The 21,507-nt window shown below is 47.3% G+C and overlaps 1 protein-coding gene across 2 annotated transcripts in view; it reads right to left on the reverse strand.

The window, feature by feature from the left end:
- Positions 1-21,507, reverse strand: part of MGAT5 (alpha-1,6-mannosylglycoprotein 6-beta-N-acetylglucosaminyltransferase) — a 357,666-nt gene that overhangs the window by 74,314 nt on the left and 261,845 nt on the right. For both annotated transcript variants that reach the window (XM_060016916.1, XM_060016915.1), the window contains exon 12: positions 19,956-20,089. In XM_060016916.1, the coding sequence (XP_059872899.1) occupies positions 19,956-20,089 (134 nt within the window). The remainder of the gene's footprint in view (positions 1-19,955; positions 20,090-21,507) is intronic.

Raw genomic sequence — 21,507 nt, forward strand, 5'->3', positions numbered from 1 at the left:
TTTCCTCCCAAGGACGAGAAATCGCTTAAACTGAGACCTCTGTGTCTATTCCTGAGCTGTGACTCATCTGTCTTTCGGGTCATGGCCAGAATAATGCTTCCTTCTTATCTTATTCCTGAAAGAAAAAAACTAGAGAGGGAACACTTGGCCCTGGAGACAAGTAACACTAGCAAGTCATCATAAAATAAAATATTCAGAACAAACGCATATGCATTTCTGCAAGGCCCTGAGCAAATATTTCTAAACTGTTTCATCAAGCCCTTGTTAATTCATCACACAGCAACAACCTAAAAACGGGGAGAAAGAATCAAGAGAAGCGTGAGAACAGGATGGATGAGCAGGGGAGAGAGGAAAGAGCAGAGACTAGAGAGAGAAAGGGAGGCAAAGGCAGAGATGCAGAGGAGGTAAGGCAAGAGGCTTGAAGCCAGGTGGACCCACACGGGAGTGTGGATTCAGAGTGGAAAGGACTCACGAATCACCCAGTCCAGTCACCTACAGAGAGCCTGAGTGCCCCAACAATTGACGGAGTGACTACTAGATGCCAGGCACTCCACTACATGTTTTCACGTCTAAAAATGATCTCACTCCCTAACACCATACACAAAAATAAACTCGAAATGGATTAAAGACCTAAATGTAAGGCCAGACACTATAAAACTCTCAGAGGAAAACATAGGCAGAACACTCCATGACATGAATCTCAGCAAGATCCTTTTGACCCACCTCCTAGAGAAATGGAAATAAAAACAAAAATAAACACATGGGACCTAATGAAACGTAAAAGCTTTTGCACAGCAAAGGAAACCATAAACAAGACGAAAAGACAACCCTCAGAATGGGAGAAATATTTGCAAATGAAGCAACTGACAAAGGATTAATCTCCAAAATATACAAGCAGCTCATGCAGCTCAATATCAAAAAAACCAAACAACCCAATCCAATAATGGGCAGAAGACCTAAATAGACATTTCTCCAAAGAAGATATACAGATTGCCAACAAACACATGAAAGGATGCTCAACATCACTAATCATTAGAGAAATGCAAATCAAAACTACAATGAGGTATCACCTCACACCGGTCAGAATGGCCATCATCAAAAAATCTACAAACAATAAATGCTGGAGAGGGTGTGGAGAACAGGGAACCCTCTTGCACTGTTGGTGGGAATGTAAACTGATACAGCCACTATGGAGAACAGTATGGAGGTTCCTTAAAAAACTAAAAATAGAACTACCATACGACCCAGCAATCCCACTACTGGGCATGTACCCTGAGAAAACCATAATTCAAAAAAAGTCATGTACCACAATGTTCATTGCAGCTCTATTTACAATAGTCAGGATATGGAAGCAATCTAAGTGTCCATCGACAGATGAATGGATAAAGAAGATGTGGCACATATATACAATGGAATATTACTCAGCCATAAGAAGAAACAAAATTGAGTTATTTGCAGTGAGATGGATGGACCTAGAGTCTGTCATACAGAGTGAAGTAAGTCAGAAAGCGAAAAACAAATACCGTATGCTAACATATATATATGGAATCTAAAAAAAGAAAAAGAAAAGAAAATGGTTCCAAAGAACCTAGGGTCAGGACAGGAATAAAGACACAGACGTAGAGAATGGACTTGAGGACATGGGGAGGGGGGAGGGTAAGCTGGGATGAAGTGAGAGAGTGGCATGGACTTATATACACTACCAAATGTAAAATAGATAGCTAGTGGGAAGCAGCCGCATAGCACAGGGAGATCAGCTAGGTGCTTTGGTGACCACCTAGAGGGGTGGGATAGGGAGGGTGGGAGGGAGACGCTAGAGGGAGGAGATATGAGGATATATATATATATGTACAGCTGATTCACTTTGTTATACAGCAGAAACTAACACCTCATTGTAAAGCAATTATACTCCAATAGAAATGTTTTAAAAAAAAAAACTGATCTCAAGGAATCCAGATAACCGTGTCTGTTGTATATTACTCTCCCCATTTTAGAGTTGGGAACACCGAGGCTTAGATGAGTTCAGTGTCAGATGAAAGAGCTCACAGTGATTAAGTGGCAGAGCCTGGAAACGAATCCTGGTGTGTGTCTGAAGCCCATGCTTGTCATTGCTGGGTCCTGCCTCTAGGGTTCTATAGACACGTCTATGGCCGAATGGCCTGTTCAATCTGACTTTGGTAAGGGTAAATAAGAGAGAGACAGAGACTGATTTTACGAGATGGGAGCCTTGCCACAGGCTCTGCTTCCCCCAGCTCACACACTCTGCCCCGGCCACATGGTCCCCAACTCCCCCTCTCCCGCCTTAGGACCTGGGTGCTGTACAAGCCACTAGAGAACCAGATGCCACATCCTTTCCCTCCTGCGAGGTCTTTAATGCACCCTGTAGTGATAATGCTCTAGTGCCAGTTTCAAAGGAGAAATACTGCCAGGGTCCAGATCCACTGCCACAGAGCAATTAGAAAGGGTGAATTTGTACCTGAGCATCAGTAAGCAGGTACCTGGCATATTGGCTTACCTTCCTGCTAAGGCCAGGGAACTTCCTGTCTAGAGGCCTAAGCGCAGTTGGGAGTGGAGGGCTGGAAAAAGCACCTAGGTGTGTGTTGGGTGTCGTAGATGCCACACGGGTTTGGTTGAGGACTGTGCTGGAATTAAGCCCATGGTACCTGCTTGGACACATCTGCTGGTCAGGCCAGTACGAGCATCAGCCAGCTCTCTGTAAAAGAGCAGCTGGCAACCATTCTGCTCTAGAAAACATGAGTAGAGAACAGGTGGGGAAGAGAGGACCGAATAAAGAAAAGCTTGATCAGTTTCGATGGCGGGAGCCCTCGCAATGACCAAGTCACATCAGGGAGGGGAGGAAGGGCCCCGGAGCACACAGATTTTTTACTTTATTTTCCTCAATATTGCCGACGATGTGTTCTACCTCCAAAGTGTCATCTGACTTTGATAAAGAGAAAAGGGTAAGTGAACGTGCCACAGACACAAAATCCACTTCCCTTCCCTTCCACCTTGTTACAGGAATCCCAGTACCCTTGAGGATATTTGAATCCTGACTGAAAAGCCGATCACGACCCTCCACTTTCCCGGCCACCCTTGTGCCCAAGGATGGCCATGTGACCGCAGTCAGATAACAAGACCTATCAGGGGAAAACGAGCAGGGATGCTTCTGTTTCCAATAAAGGAACAGATGTGGCTGGCTCCAGCCCCATCACCCTCCTTTCTGCTTTGACCACAGATAGGATGCTTGCAGCTGCAGGAGTTTCTGTGACCAAAAGCCAGCCCACGCATGGACCATCACTCAGGCCTCACAGAGGCCATCCTCATCCTCAAGGTCCCGACATCTTCAAAAGCCATCTAGTTTTAAACTTTTTTAAAAAAATAAAACTATTATTTATTTATTTTTGGCTGCATTGGGTCTTCATTGCTGCGCGTGGGCTTTCTCTAGTTGGGGCGAGCGGGGGCTACTCCTCGTCGCGGTGCATGGGCTTCTCATTGCGGTGGCTTCTCTTATTGCGGAGCACGGGCTCTAGGCGCATGGGCTCAGCAGTTGTGGCATGCGGGCTCAGTAGTTGTGGCTCACGGGCTCTAGAGCGCAGGCCCAGTAGTTGTGGCACACGGGCTTAGTTGCTCTGTGGCATGTGGGATCCTCCCAGACCAGGCTCTAACTCATGTCCCCTGCATTGGCAGGCGGAATCTTAACCACTGCACCACCAGGGAAGTCCCTAAGCTTCGTTTTCAAATTTCCCTCACTTTTCACTTGTCCGGGTCAGTATTTCTGTCTCTCCAAGCTCCCCAAGAGCAGACATGTCTTTGTAAGTCCTGATATGCAAGTAGGTTCCTAATGACTGGTTCTAGAACAATTGTTTTACATATAATGAAAATGGACAGGTTTCACCTTTAGACTTGGGACAGAGGCAAATGGTTTCACGCATTCAGTTCCACGAGTTCTACATATGGGATTTTAAGTCTCCATACAGAATCCTACAGAACTTTTCCTTGAAATCTATCAATGCCATCGTGGATATAGTCAGGCTCCTGGGATTTGAGAGAATGGGCAGGAGAAAGAGGAAGGAGTTACGGAGAGTCCACTTCTTGGGAGGCGGTCCAGTGTAGGGGCTGCAGTATTCAATACTTCAATTCAAATCTTCACTCAGCCACTTACTACGTTCCTGCGGTATCTTAATCTCTGCCTCAGTTGCTCACTCGAAAATGGGGTTAATAACAGTACTGACTTGATAGAACTGTTGTGAGGATCATGCCTGGAACACAGGAAGTGCTCAAATATTAGCCATTTTCATCATCACCTCCCCAAGGAGCTCAAGCTCGTTAAACAGAATCAGGGAAGGGAGACGCAAAAAGGTCAGCCAGCTATAAAAATTCCAATTGACAAGGGATAATTCCAGTGTTCCCTGGAGCTCTGCTGTCCCTGAGGCTGGACCAGGCTTCTTGCGCAGGGTGGTGTGGGGGGGAGTCCCGAGTTATCTTGAGTACAGATGGACTCATTCAGTACTGAGGGCTGCACAGCCAGATTTTATGAGCATATGCTACTTATATGATTTTTATTTAAGTATGAAATTGTATATAGATGCTAAATATGATTTGAGAAGCACACATATAACTACATTAAAAAAATCTTCTCAATTGGTTTATTAGTTTTTCAATGGTCCTAATACCTCTTCTTTTAATAAAATGGTGAATTCTGCTTCCAGAAACACTGTACCTTGTCAATGATGCTCCCAATCTGTATTTTTGCTATAAAACCCTTCCACTAGCTCTGTCCTTGCAGGGCCTGTTTCACAGTCTCAATGGCATGGCTTTGTGCTGATGGAGAAGGTTATACAGGGTCAAGTCCACAGCTTCAGTTCCTACCAAAAATTATTCCTCGAGGATTCCAGCTGGCCTGGGAAGCCACCTGCGTGCCAACTCACAGAGACACCTCGTACACCTGGTGCCCGTGGCAGTGCAAACAGCACCAGCAAGAAGTTAAACTTCCTGCAACCAGACCAACACACTCGATCAACTTATCTGACTACCATACTCAGATTTATACTCTGAGTGGCTTCTAACCTCGTTTTCAAACAATACTTCTACCTGGCATTCTTCTCCAAGAAACGGCCAGAAATCCACATTTCTACTTCCTTTGACTGCCATGAGTTTGCTTTGTTTGCTGAGTTTCTAAACGAGGGATGATATACGGACCACAGGGACCCCATGTAAAGGCATCCTCTTTTCGTTGTGTCTGAGCCCCTCTCTGGCAAGGCTGATGGGGAATGAACTTCATTCTCCCAGGACGAAGGCAGGTAGCCTCAGGGACCTGTATTCCTCAACCAAACAAAGACATCTAAGTTCTCCTCCCCCCAGGAAGCTTTCCTTGAGGGGGAACGGTGGTCAATCTCTGCACGTCTCTCAAGTCTCCTGGGACTGCACATCTTCAGCTGCGCTGAGATGCTGCAAGCAGGTGCGTGGGACCACCGCGCCGCTCAGCCTCTGCTCTCAGGATCTCGCGTTTAACAGGGTAGCTACATCCTCCTGGCCCAAGCAGCTTCAGCCTGGCGTGGCTGAGTACAGATGTGTGCCGTCTAGTTGTGACTGCGCTTTTGGAAGAACTCGAACGATGCCTAGAAGTCTCATCTGAAACCATATTCCTAGAAGCTGTCCTTAAATACTGTTCTGTTTGAGGGAAACATTGTATCAATATGATATCTCAGTTGTTCTTACAAATCTGTGCCTCACATTCAGAACGGCATGCCTTTCAGACTGTTATAAATTCACAGCCATTATGTCTCTCTCTCCTTTCGAGAATTATCTTAACCCCTTCTTCGCTTGAAAGGAACAGCCTCCCAGCGCTTTTGTAACTCCCCTCTGCATGGTCCTCTGGCTGCGCCCCATGCTCAGCTGGTCACCCTGCTTCTCCGTGGAGCATGGCTTCCACGCGCTTGGCATCGCTCAGTGGCTTCTGCCCACTGTCAGCCGCCGCTCTCTTCTCGGCTCTCAGACAGCAACTTCTTCACCCATCCCTAAGCATCATTGTTCCCATACCGGTTGCCAAACTATTAGGGCTGGAGTAATAGTAAAAAGCCTCGAGGCAAATTACAACCACAACAGCTGTGTTTACTAAGAGCGACAAAGGAATTTGTCCCAGAGTTATGAGAGCAGGCAGGCAGTGACTCGGAACCTCCCAGAAGCACCTCACCCTCAGGATGATGGCTGGCTGCCTCAGCCTCCTGCTACCCCAGCCAGTCCTGGTTTTTGGAGGGGACCCTCTATTGGGCATGAGGGGCCTCTTTTCACCCACAAGACTTTGATAGGTTTTCTTCTCCCAGCTGCGGTAATTTACACTCAGCTGTTTATGCCTCTGTGGGAGCTACCAGTCACCGAAAAGAGCAGGCAACTGGATGGTGGTTCTCCGCAGGGGCACCAAGAAAACGACTCTCCATCCCTAGGGCTCTCCAACAGCTCCCTAACCACCTGCGACAAGGTCTGAAATGCCACCATTCATCGTTCACACTTTTGGACCATCGGTGACCTCTCAAAGTATACACGTTGCAGCAAAAGGAATGGCATCGACACCTATCATCCATACATACCTTAAGGTGGATTGGTTTTTTCTAAACGTTTGCGAGGCTTTATCACCTGTGAAACTGACGCCTGTAAAACTGAGGTTATGTGGAAGTGCTTTGTAACTTCTCAAGCTCCTACAAATTCTTATTTGAATGGCTGGATTAGAAGGCAAGCATTCTTGAGAGACTTCAAACTGAAACTGGTACCAGGTGATGCCCTTGCACGGATTAATTTAGGCAACTTGCTATTACCATGGAAATAAGAGGGTGGGTCCTTGGGGGAGGGGCCTGGGGCTAGGAGCACAGGATACTGCCTGGTAAAACAAGGACACACACATCTTCTACAGCATGAGACAGTTCTTGGCTACATGGCAGCCGTCCACCATGCGTGGAAAGGAAGCGATTAAGGTTTTACTTATCTAGGAACATTTTGACTACCTAGTACAGTGTTTCCCAAACTCGCCTATTTAAAAGAATCACCTGGAGCAACACAGCATTCCCAGGTCCTTTCCCTGGAGGTTCTGATTCTGAGGAGGGCCCCTTCCATCAGGGTGTTTAACACATTTCCAGGGGGAACTTATGATCAGGCAGCTTTGTTTAACACTGACCTAGATTCTAAGCACCGACTTAAGCTTTCCTGCGTTTCCTTGGAACAGAGGCTGGAAATCATTTTAGCAAAAACACCCCCATAAATCACTGCTACCCTGGAGGACTGGGCCAAGTCCCTGCATGGCCCTACAACAGAGCTGCTGCTTCAACTGTAGCCCTGAGAGGCTCTAGCAGTTGGGTTGAAAGGAGAGGTTTTCACTCCCAGGTGGGAAGGAGCCTGAAGACTTTACTACATTATACATGAGCAGTAAGCTGACCGGCTCCAAGTCCCAGATGCAGAGTCGATGGCCATGCATTCTTCCCAGCCGCCCCGATCCTCAACCCAAAGGCTGAAACTCCGTTCCAACTACAAGACCACTTGGCAGATGTAGCTCTGGCAGTATGTTATCAGGGCTGGGCTCTGACCAGAAGAAAAGCTCAAAGCCTCACATACAGATTTCAAGGACCTGGGCTTCCCGCTGGAACCACAGGCTGCAAATGGCCTTCGTCCTCCTCTCAAACTCCCCTTATGCCTCACGACTTGGCAGACCTCCACACAGGCCATTCAAAGGATGACGTGGCCTGGATGAAACGTGGAATTCATTCTTCCATTCAACTTTTTTTTCTGTCACTTCACCCTCTTCAGAGAAAACCTACTCCCTGAAAGCAGGAGACAGAAACAGTGGCTTCTTCCTAGCCTCCCTAGGGCAAGGTCACAATCTCAAATACCTCTGGGGGCCAAGCAGGCCATGGAGGTTAGAGATGGCCCCAGAAGGGCTATCGCCCCTGGAACATCCCCTGACCCATACGTGGAGGTAGCCACTACTCAGCTCAGCCACTCTTTGGCATGTGAGGCGTTAAGAGTCCAACGGGGGCTTCCCTGGTGGCGCACTGGTTAAGAGTCCGCCTGCCGATGCAGGGGACACGGGTTCGTGCCCCGGTCCGGGAAGATCCCACATGCCGCGGAGCGGCTGGGCCCATGAGCCATGGCCGCTGAGCCTGCGCGTCCGGAGCCTGTGCTCCGCAACGGGAGAGGCCACAACAGTGAGAGGCCCGCGTACCGCAAAAAAGATAAATAACTAAAAAAGAGTCCAATGGGCCACACCACCTACATTTCCAAGAGAAAGTGGGGATTCTGGCATGAATGAACCTTCCCAAGTGGGAAATTTCCCAATTTAAAAAATGTTGTGCTGGGCATTCCCTGGCGATCCAGTGGTTAGGGCTCCATGCTTCCACTGCAGGGGGCACAGGTTCAATCCCTGGTCAGGGAACTAAAATCCAGCATGGTGTGCGGTACGGCCAGGAAAAAAAAAAAATGTTGTGATGGCTAAACAAAAATGTTCATGGGGTAACCTACATGGCAAAAGAATCTGAAAAAGAATATCTTCTTTTTCAGAAACGTGTGTGTGTGTGTGTGTGTGTGTATAAAACTGAATCACTTTGTTGTACACCTGAAACTAAAACACTGTAAATCAACTATACTTCAGTAAAAAAAAAAAAAATTAAAGAAAATGTCCATGGGGGCTTTTCCTCCTTGGAGTGCCTTCTCCTGTCTCCCACCCTCCTGCCCTTTTCCACCCGCCTTCAAAGAACACATCCTCGCTCAGTACACTTCAGGCAGCCCGAAGTCCCCTGGTACCAGTGACACCTCTCCAAAGCCCTGCCAACGTTCCTGCAGCCAACAGCAGTAGGGGGGTTCATGGCTTCCCAGGAGGCCTGCCTCATCTCTGGACGGCACTGACGGTTGTTATGCTACGCCCGATCTTCCCTGAAAGCTCGGCAAGTTCATGAGCAGCGAGCAGCCCGTTTACTGTCCTTTTTTGGGTCATCCAGGACCAATCTGATTCCTCATCTGTTTGCCGCCCCTTTGGAGTTCTCACCCGCCCACCTGCAGCCTCAATCAGGCTTGTTGTTTCCAGGCCAGACACGCCAGTCTCTTTGAGCAGTCTTCCTAAAGCATGCTCCGAGTCACCCCACATGGTGCTCCTTCCAATCAAAAGGCTCTAATTGGGCTAGCTGATAATAATAACAGCAAAAACGAACAGATACTAATGAATACCAGGCACTGTTTTAAGAGCTTTGTATTTACTAACTCAGGCGATCTTCCTATGAACCCTAAAGAGGGGTGCTATGATTACCCCCCATTTTACAGGCGCAGGGAACCGAAGGCACTTGCCTGCAATCACACCGCTGGTCAGGGCAGAACCAGGATGGAACCCCATCAGAGTGACTGCCACACCCCGGAGCCCACTAGGTGCTCTCAAACGGATGGGAACACCAGTCCTTCGTTCTTTACCACTGAAGGTCTGTTATCCACTCTTGGCAGCTCCCCACACCGCTGACCCCCATAAGCTTACCGTCAAGGACTTCCTGAAGTCTCTTTTACACACACGAATGCCGTGTCCCAGCAACCCCGTCCTTTCCCCAAGGCAGTCGGTTTTATGGATTCTGTGCCTGGCCTGGCCCAATTATGCCGCTGCCCTATTTTGACGGCCCATAAGCTTGTCCTGGAGGTGATTTTCCCTGTGCCTTTGCTCTTGAAAGAATGAGAGGAGGCCAAGACGGAGTTCAGATTACAGCATCATGGAACTCTGGGGAACAAAACCAAAGAACATCCAGGCCTCTACCTCATTTTGCAGATGAGGAAAGTGAGACCTGGAGGGCAAAGGAATTCCAAGGACACGCAGCCAGCGAGCGGGTGCAGCTGAAATTAGAATCTGGGCATCTGCTTTCCCACCCAGGGTTCCTCCAACTGCTCCGGACTGTCTCCAATCCGTGTCTCTGGGCTTACACGGAAAGATGACAAGGAGGATGTGCTCTCTCTGACAATCGACAAACAAGAATCCTTGGGGGCTTTAAGATGACAGCGGAGAGCTGGCTGAAACAGGGGGCAGACGGCTAGGATGATGAGATGGGGAAAAGGCCACCCAAGCAAGGCTCTCTGATCTTCGAATTCACAAGTTCGCTCTTCACACACCGACGAGCTCACATCAGATGCCACACAGGGTTAGGTACAGGCCCACGCTGTTTTTGAAAAGTCCTTAAATCTCTTGGACTGCAGCCCTTAAAATCTTAAAAGCCATTGATTCATGCCTGATGTTCTCTTTCCATTTGGTTTCTCTTCCTTCTCCTCCCCCCACCCCACCCCCAAGCTTGTACTTGAACGTGGGAAAAGGCTCTGCAGAGTGACTGACCTCTATTGTGGGCCAGGCGCTAAGCCAGGCAGGATGGCATGCCCAGGGGACTGAGGCTCGGCCAGCAGCCGTCCTGGAGGGGCGCATCTGCACGGGGACATGGAAGTCCCGCCTCTAGGCAAGTGTGGTCTCGCAGGGATGGTGATGAGGTCTTTTCTGATTGATTCCCCGACCCCAAGGGGAATAAACTGGGGGAGATACAGGGATGCTTCTGAATGCTCTTCTGGTTGCAACCAAAACCGCAAGCTGCGCTCACAATACGTTTTCCAGAAAAATCTCACCAAGACTGAGCCCAGTTTCGTTATTTCAAAACGTATAAGGCCAATGTGACCGAAGGTTGGTTTAAATGTATCTGGTTTATCTCTATCTCATCTGGGAAGGAAAGTCTGGCCAAGTACCTTAAAGAACAGGATGACAAGGTTTAGTTAACCTCTTACAAAAATGCGTTTTCAAGGATTTCAGTACGTCCTTTAAGTGAAAAAGGTCTTTGGCGATTCATTAAAACAGTATACTAAGAGCAGTTAAACCCTACTACGAAATAAAACAGCATTTCTCCAAACAACTCCCATTTCCAATTTTGCATTAATTTAAATTAAGCCCAAATCAACGAAATCAGTGAGTTAGATAATGACACAGTTTTCAGTATGGGATTCTATCTCAGACTCAGAGGTCACCTAGTCTAGAGACTTTCAAGATTTATTTTTGGTTGTTTAAAGCAGTTGAACCCTTTCTCCCAGTGAAATTTGACTGGAAATCCAAATCTAGGCCACAGAGAAACCAGAGCTGCTGTGGTAAGTGGGGACCAAATCGTGCAGCCGCCCCTCTATTTCCCACAGGAGCTGGTCTCCAGGGCCCCAGTGAACACAGGTGAATAATTATTTCTCATCCAAGGCTTAGCAAACTTCTTCTGTAAATGGACTCAGAGCAAATACTGTAGACTTTGTGGGAACACATAAGGTATCTGTCATATATTCCTTTGTTTTTATTTACTTACTGTATTTTTTATAACTTTCAAAATGTAGAAACCATATTGAGCTTGCAGGCCATAGGCCCACAGGCCACTGTTTGCCAACTTTGATTTAATTTAATTTTTAACAGCCTTACTGAGGTATAATCGGCGTATCATAAACTGCACATTTTTTAAACTTGCATCCATGGCCACATGTGCTTTCTAAAGGCAGTATAATGGCTTCTGGCAACATCATAACAATGAATGTTTTCTCTCCCAGATGCTTGTTTTCTGAGGCACCTTGTACAGAATAACATATTCAAAAGCCTGCTTCCTCCCCCCACATGGTCATCTGCTCAAATTTTTGCTCTCCAAGGAAAAAACTGCACATATTTAAAGTGTACAATTTTATAAGTGTTGACATATGGATGTAATGGGAACCCATCACCACCATCAAGATGGCAGATATGCCCACCTCTCTCCCTCAACCCTCTCTAGGCAACCACCCATCTGCTTTCCGACACCATGGATTAATCTGCATTTTCTAGAGTTTTATATACACAGACCCATACAGTGGAGACTCTTTTCTATGTTTGGTGTTTCCATTCAGTGTAATTATTTTGAGGTTCGCCATGTTGTTGGATCTATCAATAATTTACTCCCTTTTACCAATACCTTCTTCATTCATACAAGGGAGGAAAATGAGGACGGAGATGCTGCTCTAAATCGCAAAGATGACGGTAGAGCTGGCCCAGAGCCAGGTCCCAGCCTCTTTCCAGGTCCTCTCACTACTCATTTCACCAGGGGTTTTGAAAACCTCTTGACACAGGTAGAGCTCCACTCCTTTCCCTTCAAATCCCTCCTTCCCGTGTCCCTCAGACAAGAGCACAGGGCAATGCCCAAAGCAAAGCGCATTCCAAGTCGTACCCTAAACTCCACATATAAATCAGTGTTAAAAGAAATCAAAAGGAGATTCATCCATCCACTAGTTACCGCATGCCAACCGTGCCAGGTACCACGCTGGGTAGAACAAAATCATAATGATTCCTGTCCTCAAATCACTTAAGTTCTTAGCAATTAAGAAAAGACTGACAGAAAAAGATAAGTATGATCACAAAATGGTTAAAATTACATAAAAGGAAGGAAGAGGATGCTGTGATACAGATGGGGAGAGGTGACATTTGGTTGAGGGCATACACGTGGGACAAGGGGGCCCTAGGAGGCGAGGGTTGCGGGGTGCCAGGGCAGGGAACAGCCTACAGAGGCTGAGCTCCCGGCGTGGGGGAGTGGCACCTGAGGCCTTGCGTAGCCAGAGCCTGGGGAGCAGAGGGAGAGCAGTGGGTGCAGAGCACATGTGGCTTACGTGCAGGGAGGCTGCTCAACCACCGACCGACCGGATTTCACCTGAAACGCAACATACTCTAAGTTTACAATGAAGTCATTGGAGGGGTTTGAGAAAAGGAGGAACACAATCCAATTTACATTTTTAAAAAGATCACATGGGCTGCTGCTGTGGGGAAAATGGATTAAAAGGGGCAGGAAGGGGCTTCCCTGGTGGTGCAGTGGTTAAGAATCCGCCTGCCAATGCAGGGGACACGGGTTCAAGCACTGGTCCGGGAAGATCCCACGGATCTTGCCGCGGAGCAACTAAGCCCGTGTGCCACAACTACTGAGCCTGCGCTCTAGAGCCCACAAGGCCGCGTGCCACAACTGCTGAGCCTGCACGCCTAGAGCCCGTGCTCCGCCACAAGAGAAGCCACCGCAGTGAGAAGCCTGTGCACCGCAACGAAGAGTAGCCCCTGTTCGCTGCAACTAGAGAAAGCCCACGCGCAGCAAGACCCAGTGCAGCCATAAATAAATAAATAAATAAATAAACTTAAACGCGGGGGCACGAAGTTAAGATGAGAGAAGGGAGAGGTTGTATTACGTTGCTGTTTGCAGTTGTATGGATTTATATCCTAAAGATGCACTATAGGCTTAGAAACTTGTTCTCCTTCATTTGTGCATTTGCACTTTCGTTTTGAATGGTTAATTACATCGAGATGCTTAAAACATTATTAAAGACTAAATGCGATATCATCTCTTTTCTAATGCACAGCCTAGTATGCCAGGAAATGTCTCAGAAACAGAATTTCAACTTACAGTTGATTTATCAGAAACTTGAATATGGGGTAAACACTGCATGTGAGAAGCAACCATAGTAGTGTAACATTTTTATTGAAAAAAAAAAAAAGGTAGTTCTGTGGGATATCTGTTTGGAAATTTCATGGTTTAATAATTGAAATGTGATAATAAAACTATATTACAAGTAAAAATAAATCATCCTTTTCCCTGTTCTGGGGCCTGTGGGTATGGGACTACGTGTCATTTTAGGGGAAGCTTTAAAACCACAATCTTTCATAAAGAACAGACTTGTTTAATCAATTATATTTCGGTAAAATTAAAAAAAAAAGACTTGTGGTTGTCAAGGGGGAAGAAGGGTGGGGGAGGGGTGGACTGGGAGTTTGGGATCAGCGGATACAAACTACTATACATAGAATGGATAAACAACAAGGTCCTACTGTATAGCACAAGGAACTGGGATCTATATTCAATATCCTGTGATGAACCATAATAGGAAAGATTATGAAAAAGAATGTATGTATATGTATAACTGAATCACTTTGCTGTACAGTAGAAACTAACACAACATTGTAAATCAACAATACTTAATAAAAAAAAAGTAAATTAAAAAAAAAAACAACACACAGTCTCTGTCATCTAGGTAAAAGGGAGTTTTCTAAATTCAGGTGAGACTAGCTGACTTTGGTTGCTGCCAGGGCAGGCTAGGACTGGGGCAAGCCAGGACCCTGGGGTCTGGGGCCAGGAACACTTGGAAGTGCTCAGATCAGGCGTATTTCCTCCGCAGAACTGGCTGCGAGGCTGTTGCTGAGTTCCTCATCTGGGTGGTGAGCACCCGGGAGCAATGTTTTACCTGTTATACCAGTATTTGTCCAGGGTTCCTGCCGTGCACCTAAGTCACACACGCAGACCTTGCTTCCTGGCTTCTGAATCCTGCTCTAAGCATGGACTCACCGATGGGGGTGGGCGTGAGGGGCGCAGAACAGCTCCTCCAGCAAGTGGCAGCGGGGAGGCAAGTTTCCAAGAGGGGTGGTGGCCAGAACCTTGACCCTGGTTCTGGATTTGTCATGCCGTGGGCTGCAGAACCTCGGCCAAGTCCCTCCATCTCCTTGAGTCGGTTTCTCCTCTAGAAAGCAGCATGGTGAAGGAGGTAACAGCTACCCGTGCTTCCTCGGAAGGAATCATCATGCACCTCCCTAAATGATGGCTGTGAAAGGCCCAGAGAAGCGTAAACACCGCACTAATAAGGCCCTCTTTTACTATCAACGCATTAGCTATCGAATAAGCAGTAGCCTTTGCTGACTGCCTACTACTAAGAGGTGCCAGGCCCAGGGCTGGGGTCTCTGTCTTTATAGTAACAGATTTTAGTAAAATCACACTTCATTTTCCATGGATTGCTTATCCATCGGCCTGAATTATACAGAACATAACCAAGAACCCCCCAAAGAAGCTAAAAAGACCCCTGATGAGATCCAACAGGGACTGTTGGCCAAATGTGTCCTCCCAGAGAGATTTGGTTTACATGGGGCATGATGTAATTCAGGGGTCAGCAAATTTTTCCTATAGAGGGCCAGATAATAAATATTTTAAGCTTTGATGGTCATACAGTGTCTATCGCAACTATACGACTCTGACACTTTAGTGCAAAAGCAGCCATAGGTGATGGACAGGTGTGGCTATGTCCCAATAAAACTTTATTTACAAAGACATTTTTCACTCAGGGGCCAGAGTTTCAAAATAGGAATCTGAATATCTGGGCGCAGGCTTGTATTTGCCAGTTCCCCACAGGCTCTACCCTGCACATCCCCAATCTCACATCCCCATCAATTCTCACTATGTTTCCAATCTGACCCCAATAATGATATTAATAATAGTAGCAATCATTTATTTAGACTTACTCTGTGCCAGGCCATTTTCCAAGCACTTTACACATATTATTGCATTTAATCACTACAGAAACCCTATTGCCATCATCCCCAGGAAACATGAGGCCAAGTGAAGTTAAGCAATTTGCCCAAGATCAGGCAGGGGTGGCAAGAGGCAGGTTTGAACCCACGTCTTCTTGAACCCACGTCAAGAACCCACGTGTTCTTGACCACTACACCCTACTGCCCAGTAGGCACCAACTGTACAAACCAGGACGGCAGATGACCAGGAAGACACCAGGCCTCCCACCTCCTCTCAGAGTCCACTACTCATCACAGGTTTGCCCCACTCGAAGAGGCCAGGCACCAGAGATTAGCAGTAGCAATGTTTGCAAATGTACAGAAATGTGCTTAGTGGGAAGTGAGACTCAGTGGGTGACTGGAATCAGGCGCTATGAGGAGTAAAAAGTGATAAGAGCTGGCAGCCTGACAGGAGGAGCAGGAAGGACAAAGTAAAGAGGAAAAAGGGATTATTTATTCACTGATTGGCCAGCTACTCAGGGCCAAGCACTCTCCACAATCCCCATCATCCCAAGGCCTTGTGCTTTGATCAGCATCCCCTGTGCCTCACCTGGGTGCTTTCAAGAAATGCGGGATCTCAGCCCCGCCCCAGAAGGTCTAAATCAGAGTTAGCAGCTTCTAACAAGATCCCAGGTGATTCCTATGCACTATGAAGGCTGAGAAGCCCTGCTCTACATGGTACTTGTTACTGCTCCCATTTCCCAGGTCAGGCATCTAAGGCTCAAAGTGGTTAATTACTTCTCACACTGGTGAACTGCAGGCTAAGGCAGGAGCCCCAGTTTGTGGTTCAGCAGCTATGCTTATTCCCTGGAGGGGCTCAAAGCAAGGCCTTCAGAACAGTTACTTTAGTGGCAGGTGTGTATCAAGAAGTAATAAGAACATCATGGTGGGTCCATAAATATGAAAAATGCTGACCCACCATCAACAGAAGCGTCAGTTGTGCTCAGGATACTTTTTTTTAAAGAAACATGGAAATAAAGAATACAGTTAAGCAAGATTTCAATTACTTCTAATTTCTACAATTTTCAAAATCCCTTATTTTTACAAAATTGCCTAATTTTTCACTCCCTGATGACTTAAGGTAACAGGATGTTGAAGGACTTTGAATCCACACTGGACAGACCTCTCTCCTTCTAGGCACATGTGTTAGCTGATGCCAATGACCAGACTGCAGCAGGGTAGATAGGGAGAACCTAGAACTGTGGGCTATCGGGCTAAGAAAGATATGTGTACTTGGAATCAGGCTGTACGTCGTCCCATTTGATGCTAAGCGTCTTGGGTAATGATGCTTCCTAAGTAGGCATCTTTGGGTTCTGGAATCAGACAGTAAGGTCCCCTCTTTCCCAGCCACCTCCCTACTATGTATTATAACATGAGGACAAGACCACAGGGTACCTCAGCCATGAACTGGGGACCAGTGCGGGGAGTTGAAGAGTTAGCCCACTCCTCCTTAGCCTGTATATTTAACAGACTGTATTTCTTGATAGGCATTTGGAAGGCAGGGAAGACATATTTTAGAAGATACCCTTCATATGACTATAAGGGACAGAAACGACTCAGGATATTAGAAGAGAACAGAGTATGATAGACATGTATGATCTGGAAAAAGAAAGCTTCCAGAAACTCCAGCAACTACTCTCTCTCTCTCTCCAGGCTGCATGGGTGGTTTCTGTCTGTCTGCCTTCCTACCTGGCCCCTGCAAAGCACCCCACATTTCTCACGGTGGTACCTCTCCTCCCTATGGTTCTGCTGCACCATCCTCTCAACAACACCCTCTCCCTTTCCAAATCAGTCCTGCCTCCTCATCACTGGACTCCTGGAAGGCTTTTGGGTCTCATCACACCTCTGTACACATCGTTTTGACTTCTACACCCACGGCTCACTGCCCTTCTACTTTCCAATGTCAAGTGAAGAATCCCATTGATCTAGCTTGGCTTTCTGAGCCAGAATCGTGGTAGCCAACCACCAATGTCCTGCTGCCTTGGGTCAGAGGACAACCCGCTGGGCCAATCGGCGAAAGGTGGAGGGGTCACGGGGTGGCATTCCCCAATCACGTGCCTCGGCAGGTGGGGAGGAAGTGGCGGAGGAGTGATAGCATAGCAGCTATCTTCAGAATTTCAGTGAGTCCTAGAACCTGAGGGGGAGGGAGGACCGCCCAAATCATCTGGTCCAAAGCTGTATCAGCCCACACGCGCCCGCTGCAATCCCAGACCTCCCGGGACTGACAGTATTGCTCCCCTTCCCAAGGACATCTGGTTGGATGGGAGGAGAGAATGGGGCGAAAGGTTGGAAAAAAATACAGCAACCTTCCAGCTAGCTAAAGTCAGTGTTGAACGTGACTGATTTCTATGCACTAGGTACTACGGGATGGGGAAGTTTTGAAGAAAGAAACTAAACTCTCATATACTGTGCTGTGTTCCAAAGTTTGAGATGATGTCCTGAATTGATGTGAAAACTTTACAGTACTTTTCATCTTTTGGGGTCTTTTGCATCAAAGAATGCTGGGTAATAAAAATGCATTAAAATGGAAACAACACCCCAGATTTTTGGTATTCAAACAAATTCTAATGTTAACTCACCACCTACTCAGTCTTTGGTAATACTTGAGTGATGTACAGGATGGGGAAGGTCAGGTCACTTGTGGGGTTTTGGAGGGATTTCCAACCCTAAACCACTCGGGCTAACACGGTTAATACTTTTGCGATTCTGACTGGCATCAAGAAAATCATCCTTTTACTGGCAGTATTACTTTGTCCAAAAGAAGGTGGCCAAAAAGCCTTCAGAACCAATTTATTGGTTTATTTTTCTAGGGAAACTGAAAAAGCTGCCAGAAGCACCTAGGAAGAAGCTGCACTTGGGTCCAAAACAGAAGTGTATAATTTCAAGGCCAAATCCACGTGGACATGCAAACTAGTTTTTTTGAACAGGTACAGGAGGGAGAAGGGAGTTACAATTTTTTTTTTAAAGAACCCCAGTCTTCCTAAAACCAGTGCCATGATCCATTCTCTTTACAACGGAGTTGAGAATGAGAACATCTAATGTGCCCTTTTCAACCCAAGTTCACCTGAATGTCAGCTGAAAAATGCTCTGTTCACACAGGGCTGATTTTGACACAAAGGAAGCAAAGATATAAATTCATGGGAACATCTGAAATAACCACTTATAATCTCAACTGATTTTATTCTACTTGAGAGGAGAAAATGTGGAATAATATATTAGGAAAGAAATCTTATTAACCAGCCCTAGTTTCTCAGGCTTGGCACTACTGATATTTTCTGCGAGGTAAGTCTCTGCTGTGGGGCTGGCCTGTGCACTGTTAGATATTTAGCAGCATCCCTAACCTCTACCCAGTAGATGCCAGGGTCCCTACCCTCGATCATGACAACCAGAATTGTCCCTAGACATTGCCAGATGTCCCCTGGGGGGTAAAACTGTCCCCAGTGGAGAATTACTGTACTAAGACAGGATTCTAGCTCTTTATAGCAAAGACAGTTATCTGGAAATAAATCAGCTTCCCTGGAAATAAATCAGCTTCCCTGCAAACAGGCTGATGTGTTGCCCCTTCCACATAGTTAGCATTTTAGAACTGCAAAGGGGGTGGCAATGTTTTCCCTTTTCTGAACACGGGGTCAGAAAACCAAGAACAGGGAATCCTTCACCTGCACATCATGTGTGCTCTCTCAGTGATCAGATTTCTAACTTCCTAAGGAAGGGAGACAGGGTAACAGGAGAGCACAGTTCCTGAGCATTCCAGAAAGTGATTAACTTTTATGTTTAGGAAGAGGCACATTTTCGAAGTCCTGGAGACTGTTCCATCTTGTACAAACACGCCCTCCGAAATACTGCAAAATTTGCATACTAAGGCGGACTTTCCTTATAAAAAGACTTGCATGCCACGTCAAAAGGTCAGGCCCCAATCCGGTTCCTCTTCTCTCATACCTTCCCCAGATGGGGCCTGGAAATAAATAACCCAGGAGGACCAAGGGGCCCTCCAGGGCCCAACAGTCCAGTGTTCTTGGAAAACCTGGCTCAGTCTGTGACCAAGAATGTTGTTTCAACCAAGATGTCCCCAGGTAAACTGCCTGTGGTCAACCCAGGCAGGCATCTCCCTTTCCCACGTAGTGGAGTACTGACCACAGTACTGACCACAGCCAAGAGGATGCAAAGGCCACTGCCCTCCCCAGGCAAAGGGAGCTGCCTCCCTTTACAAATCATTTCACAGCGGGCAGAGGAAATGAGTCACTTGGCAAAGGGCCTCCTTGTGCAATGCTTTGCTCCAGAAAGGTATCCAGCCCCTGTGAGGCCCCGGCTTCTGGAAGCAAGCGGAGGATGGGAAAGGAGCCGGAATGCATCACTTCCAAAATGCAAAGAGTGAGGGGCACTGCTGTGCAGCCACCGTACAGATGAGCGGGTTACATACAGCCTTTATTAGACGCCCAGACGCCGATCAGCCCAAATCCCTGCATGTTCTTTTTTACTTCTAAGCAGACCCTGTCAAGCCGTGGGCACTTGGCTTGATCACTCCCCGGATCAAAGTTAAATTAAATTACGCGACAAGCTTCTTTTCAGAGCAATAGGCACGCACAGACTGACTCACCTTCCAGAAGCTATCCACTTTGCCGTACACAAGGGACTGGTTCTGCCTCTTGATTTCGTTAATGTGGTGGATATCGCTGGAGTTCAGGTGCTGCTCGACCACGAACCCCAGGAAGCTGTTGTCTGGGGTGTGAGCTGGTGTGGAAAGGATGGGACAGGGCAGTTAGGATTCAATCAGCAAGAAGGAACACCAACGATTACAAATGTCATGTAAGCTGTCTCAAACATATTTAAAGGTTTTCACTTCACCCTGTTCTCTTACCTGGGAGGAGCGAGGGGTGGCCTGCTCCCACCCAGCCCCAGCTCAACCATCACGGAGAACAATCCTCTCCAGGATGGATTAACCCAAGCCCAACCCTGCTTTTTTCAGTGGAAAGTCCATCTGTTTAAAATCCATTCAGCTGGGTTCTCCCCTCCTTCCTGTTTCCTCAGCCCAAGGCTACTGTCTCCCTCGTCCAGGTTTTACCAACTAGTGGCCAGAAATCTGTAAGGAGCAGGGCTGAATCCATGGTCCTCAGTAGGGTCTGTGGACCCTGCGGCTCTCATCTACTCCAGCTGTGTGTTCACCATCCAGTAGGGCACAAGGGGATTTGGGGGGCAAAACCAAGCAACATCACCCCAACCCTGCACCTCCTCCAAGAATCACTCACTAATGACAGATGTAATTCTGGGGCTGTGTACTGAACGGCTGGATGGGATGAAGACAGAATAAAAGGTGAAGCTCAAGGGGAGGGGAACCCCCCCCAAAAGCCAACCACCCTAAGGAACCGTGTCTAGTCTCCAGGGTACACGACTCTGGAAGAGAAGAGGCATTTTCCTTTGGATCGAGTATTTTAACACTCGACCAAGGGAGAAAGCAAGCCCATACCCTTCTCAAACATTTGTCTCTCGTGCCTATAATTTTAAAAAGGAATTTCACCAGAAAGCCACAATCAGAAAATGAGTCTCTCTCGAGGAAACACAGGCCCTCCTCTCCTAAGCAGTCATCTGACCAGAGACATCTGCTTTGCAGGAGATGACCAAGCCTGCAGAGGCCTCACAATATGAAATGAAGCAACTGCTCGGCTTGGCTCTGACCTTAATAGAACGACTAAAAATAACTTAAGTGGAGAGAGACTGGATATTCGGTAAAGTCCACACAGTGCCACCCGTGCCCTATTCATTCACCGGTGGGTGGTCGACAACGGACAACCGGAGGAAGCTGGTTCCTGTGTCTTGTTTTGGTTTTCTCAGGACTCTCCCAGGTGGGAAGCAGGGACAGAAGCCCTTAAAGATGCTCTAGGGATCTGAAGGCCCGGGCCCCACGCATGCACCCACAGGAAGATGAACCGGGAAGCCAGGTGGAGAGCCGTGAGCTGTGGACGTGAAGGAGATGCCTAAATACTCGTGATCACCATCCCGTCTCCCAGGCTGCTGCCTAATGGGGGTGACAGATGAGGAGATAATAGGGTTGTGTCTGCAGAGTCGTGTGTGGTCTGGCCAATCTGTTATTTCATTTCGGTGTTTTTGAACGAGTGCCCAGAGGCAATGGCAATGGCTGCAGTTGGCTGGAA

The sequence above is a fragment of the Delphinus delphis genome, chromosome 7 (assembly GCF_949987515.2).
Source record: "Delphinus delphis chromosome 7, mDelDel1.2, whole genome shotgun sequence".
NCBI classification, from domain to species: Eukaryota; Metazoa; Chordata; class Mammalia; order Artiodactyla; family Delphinidae; genus Delphinus; species Delphinus delphis.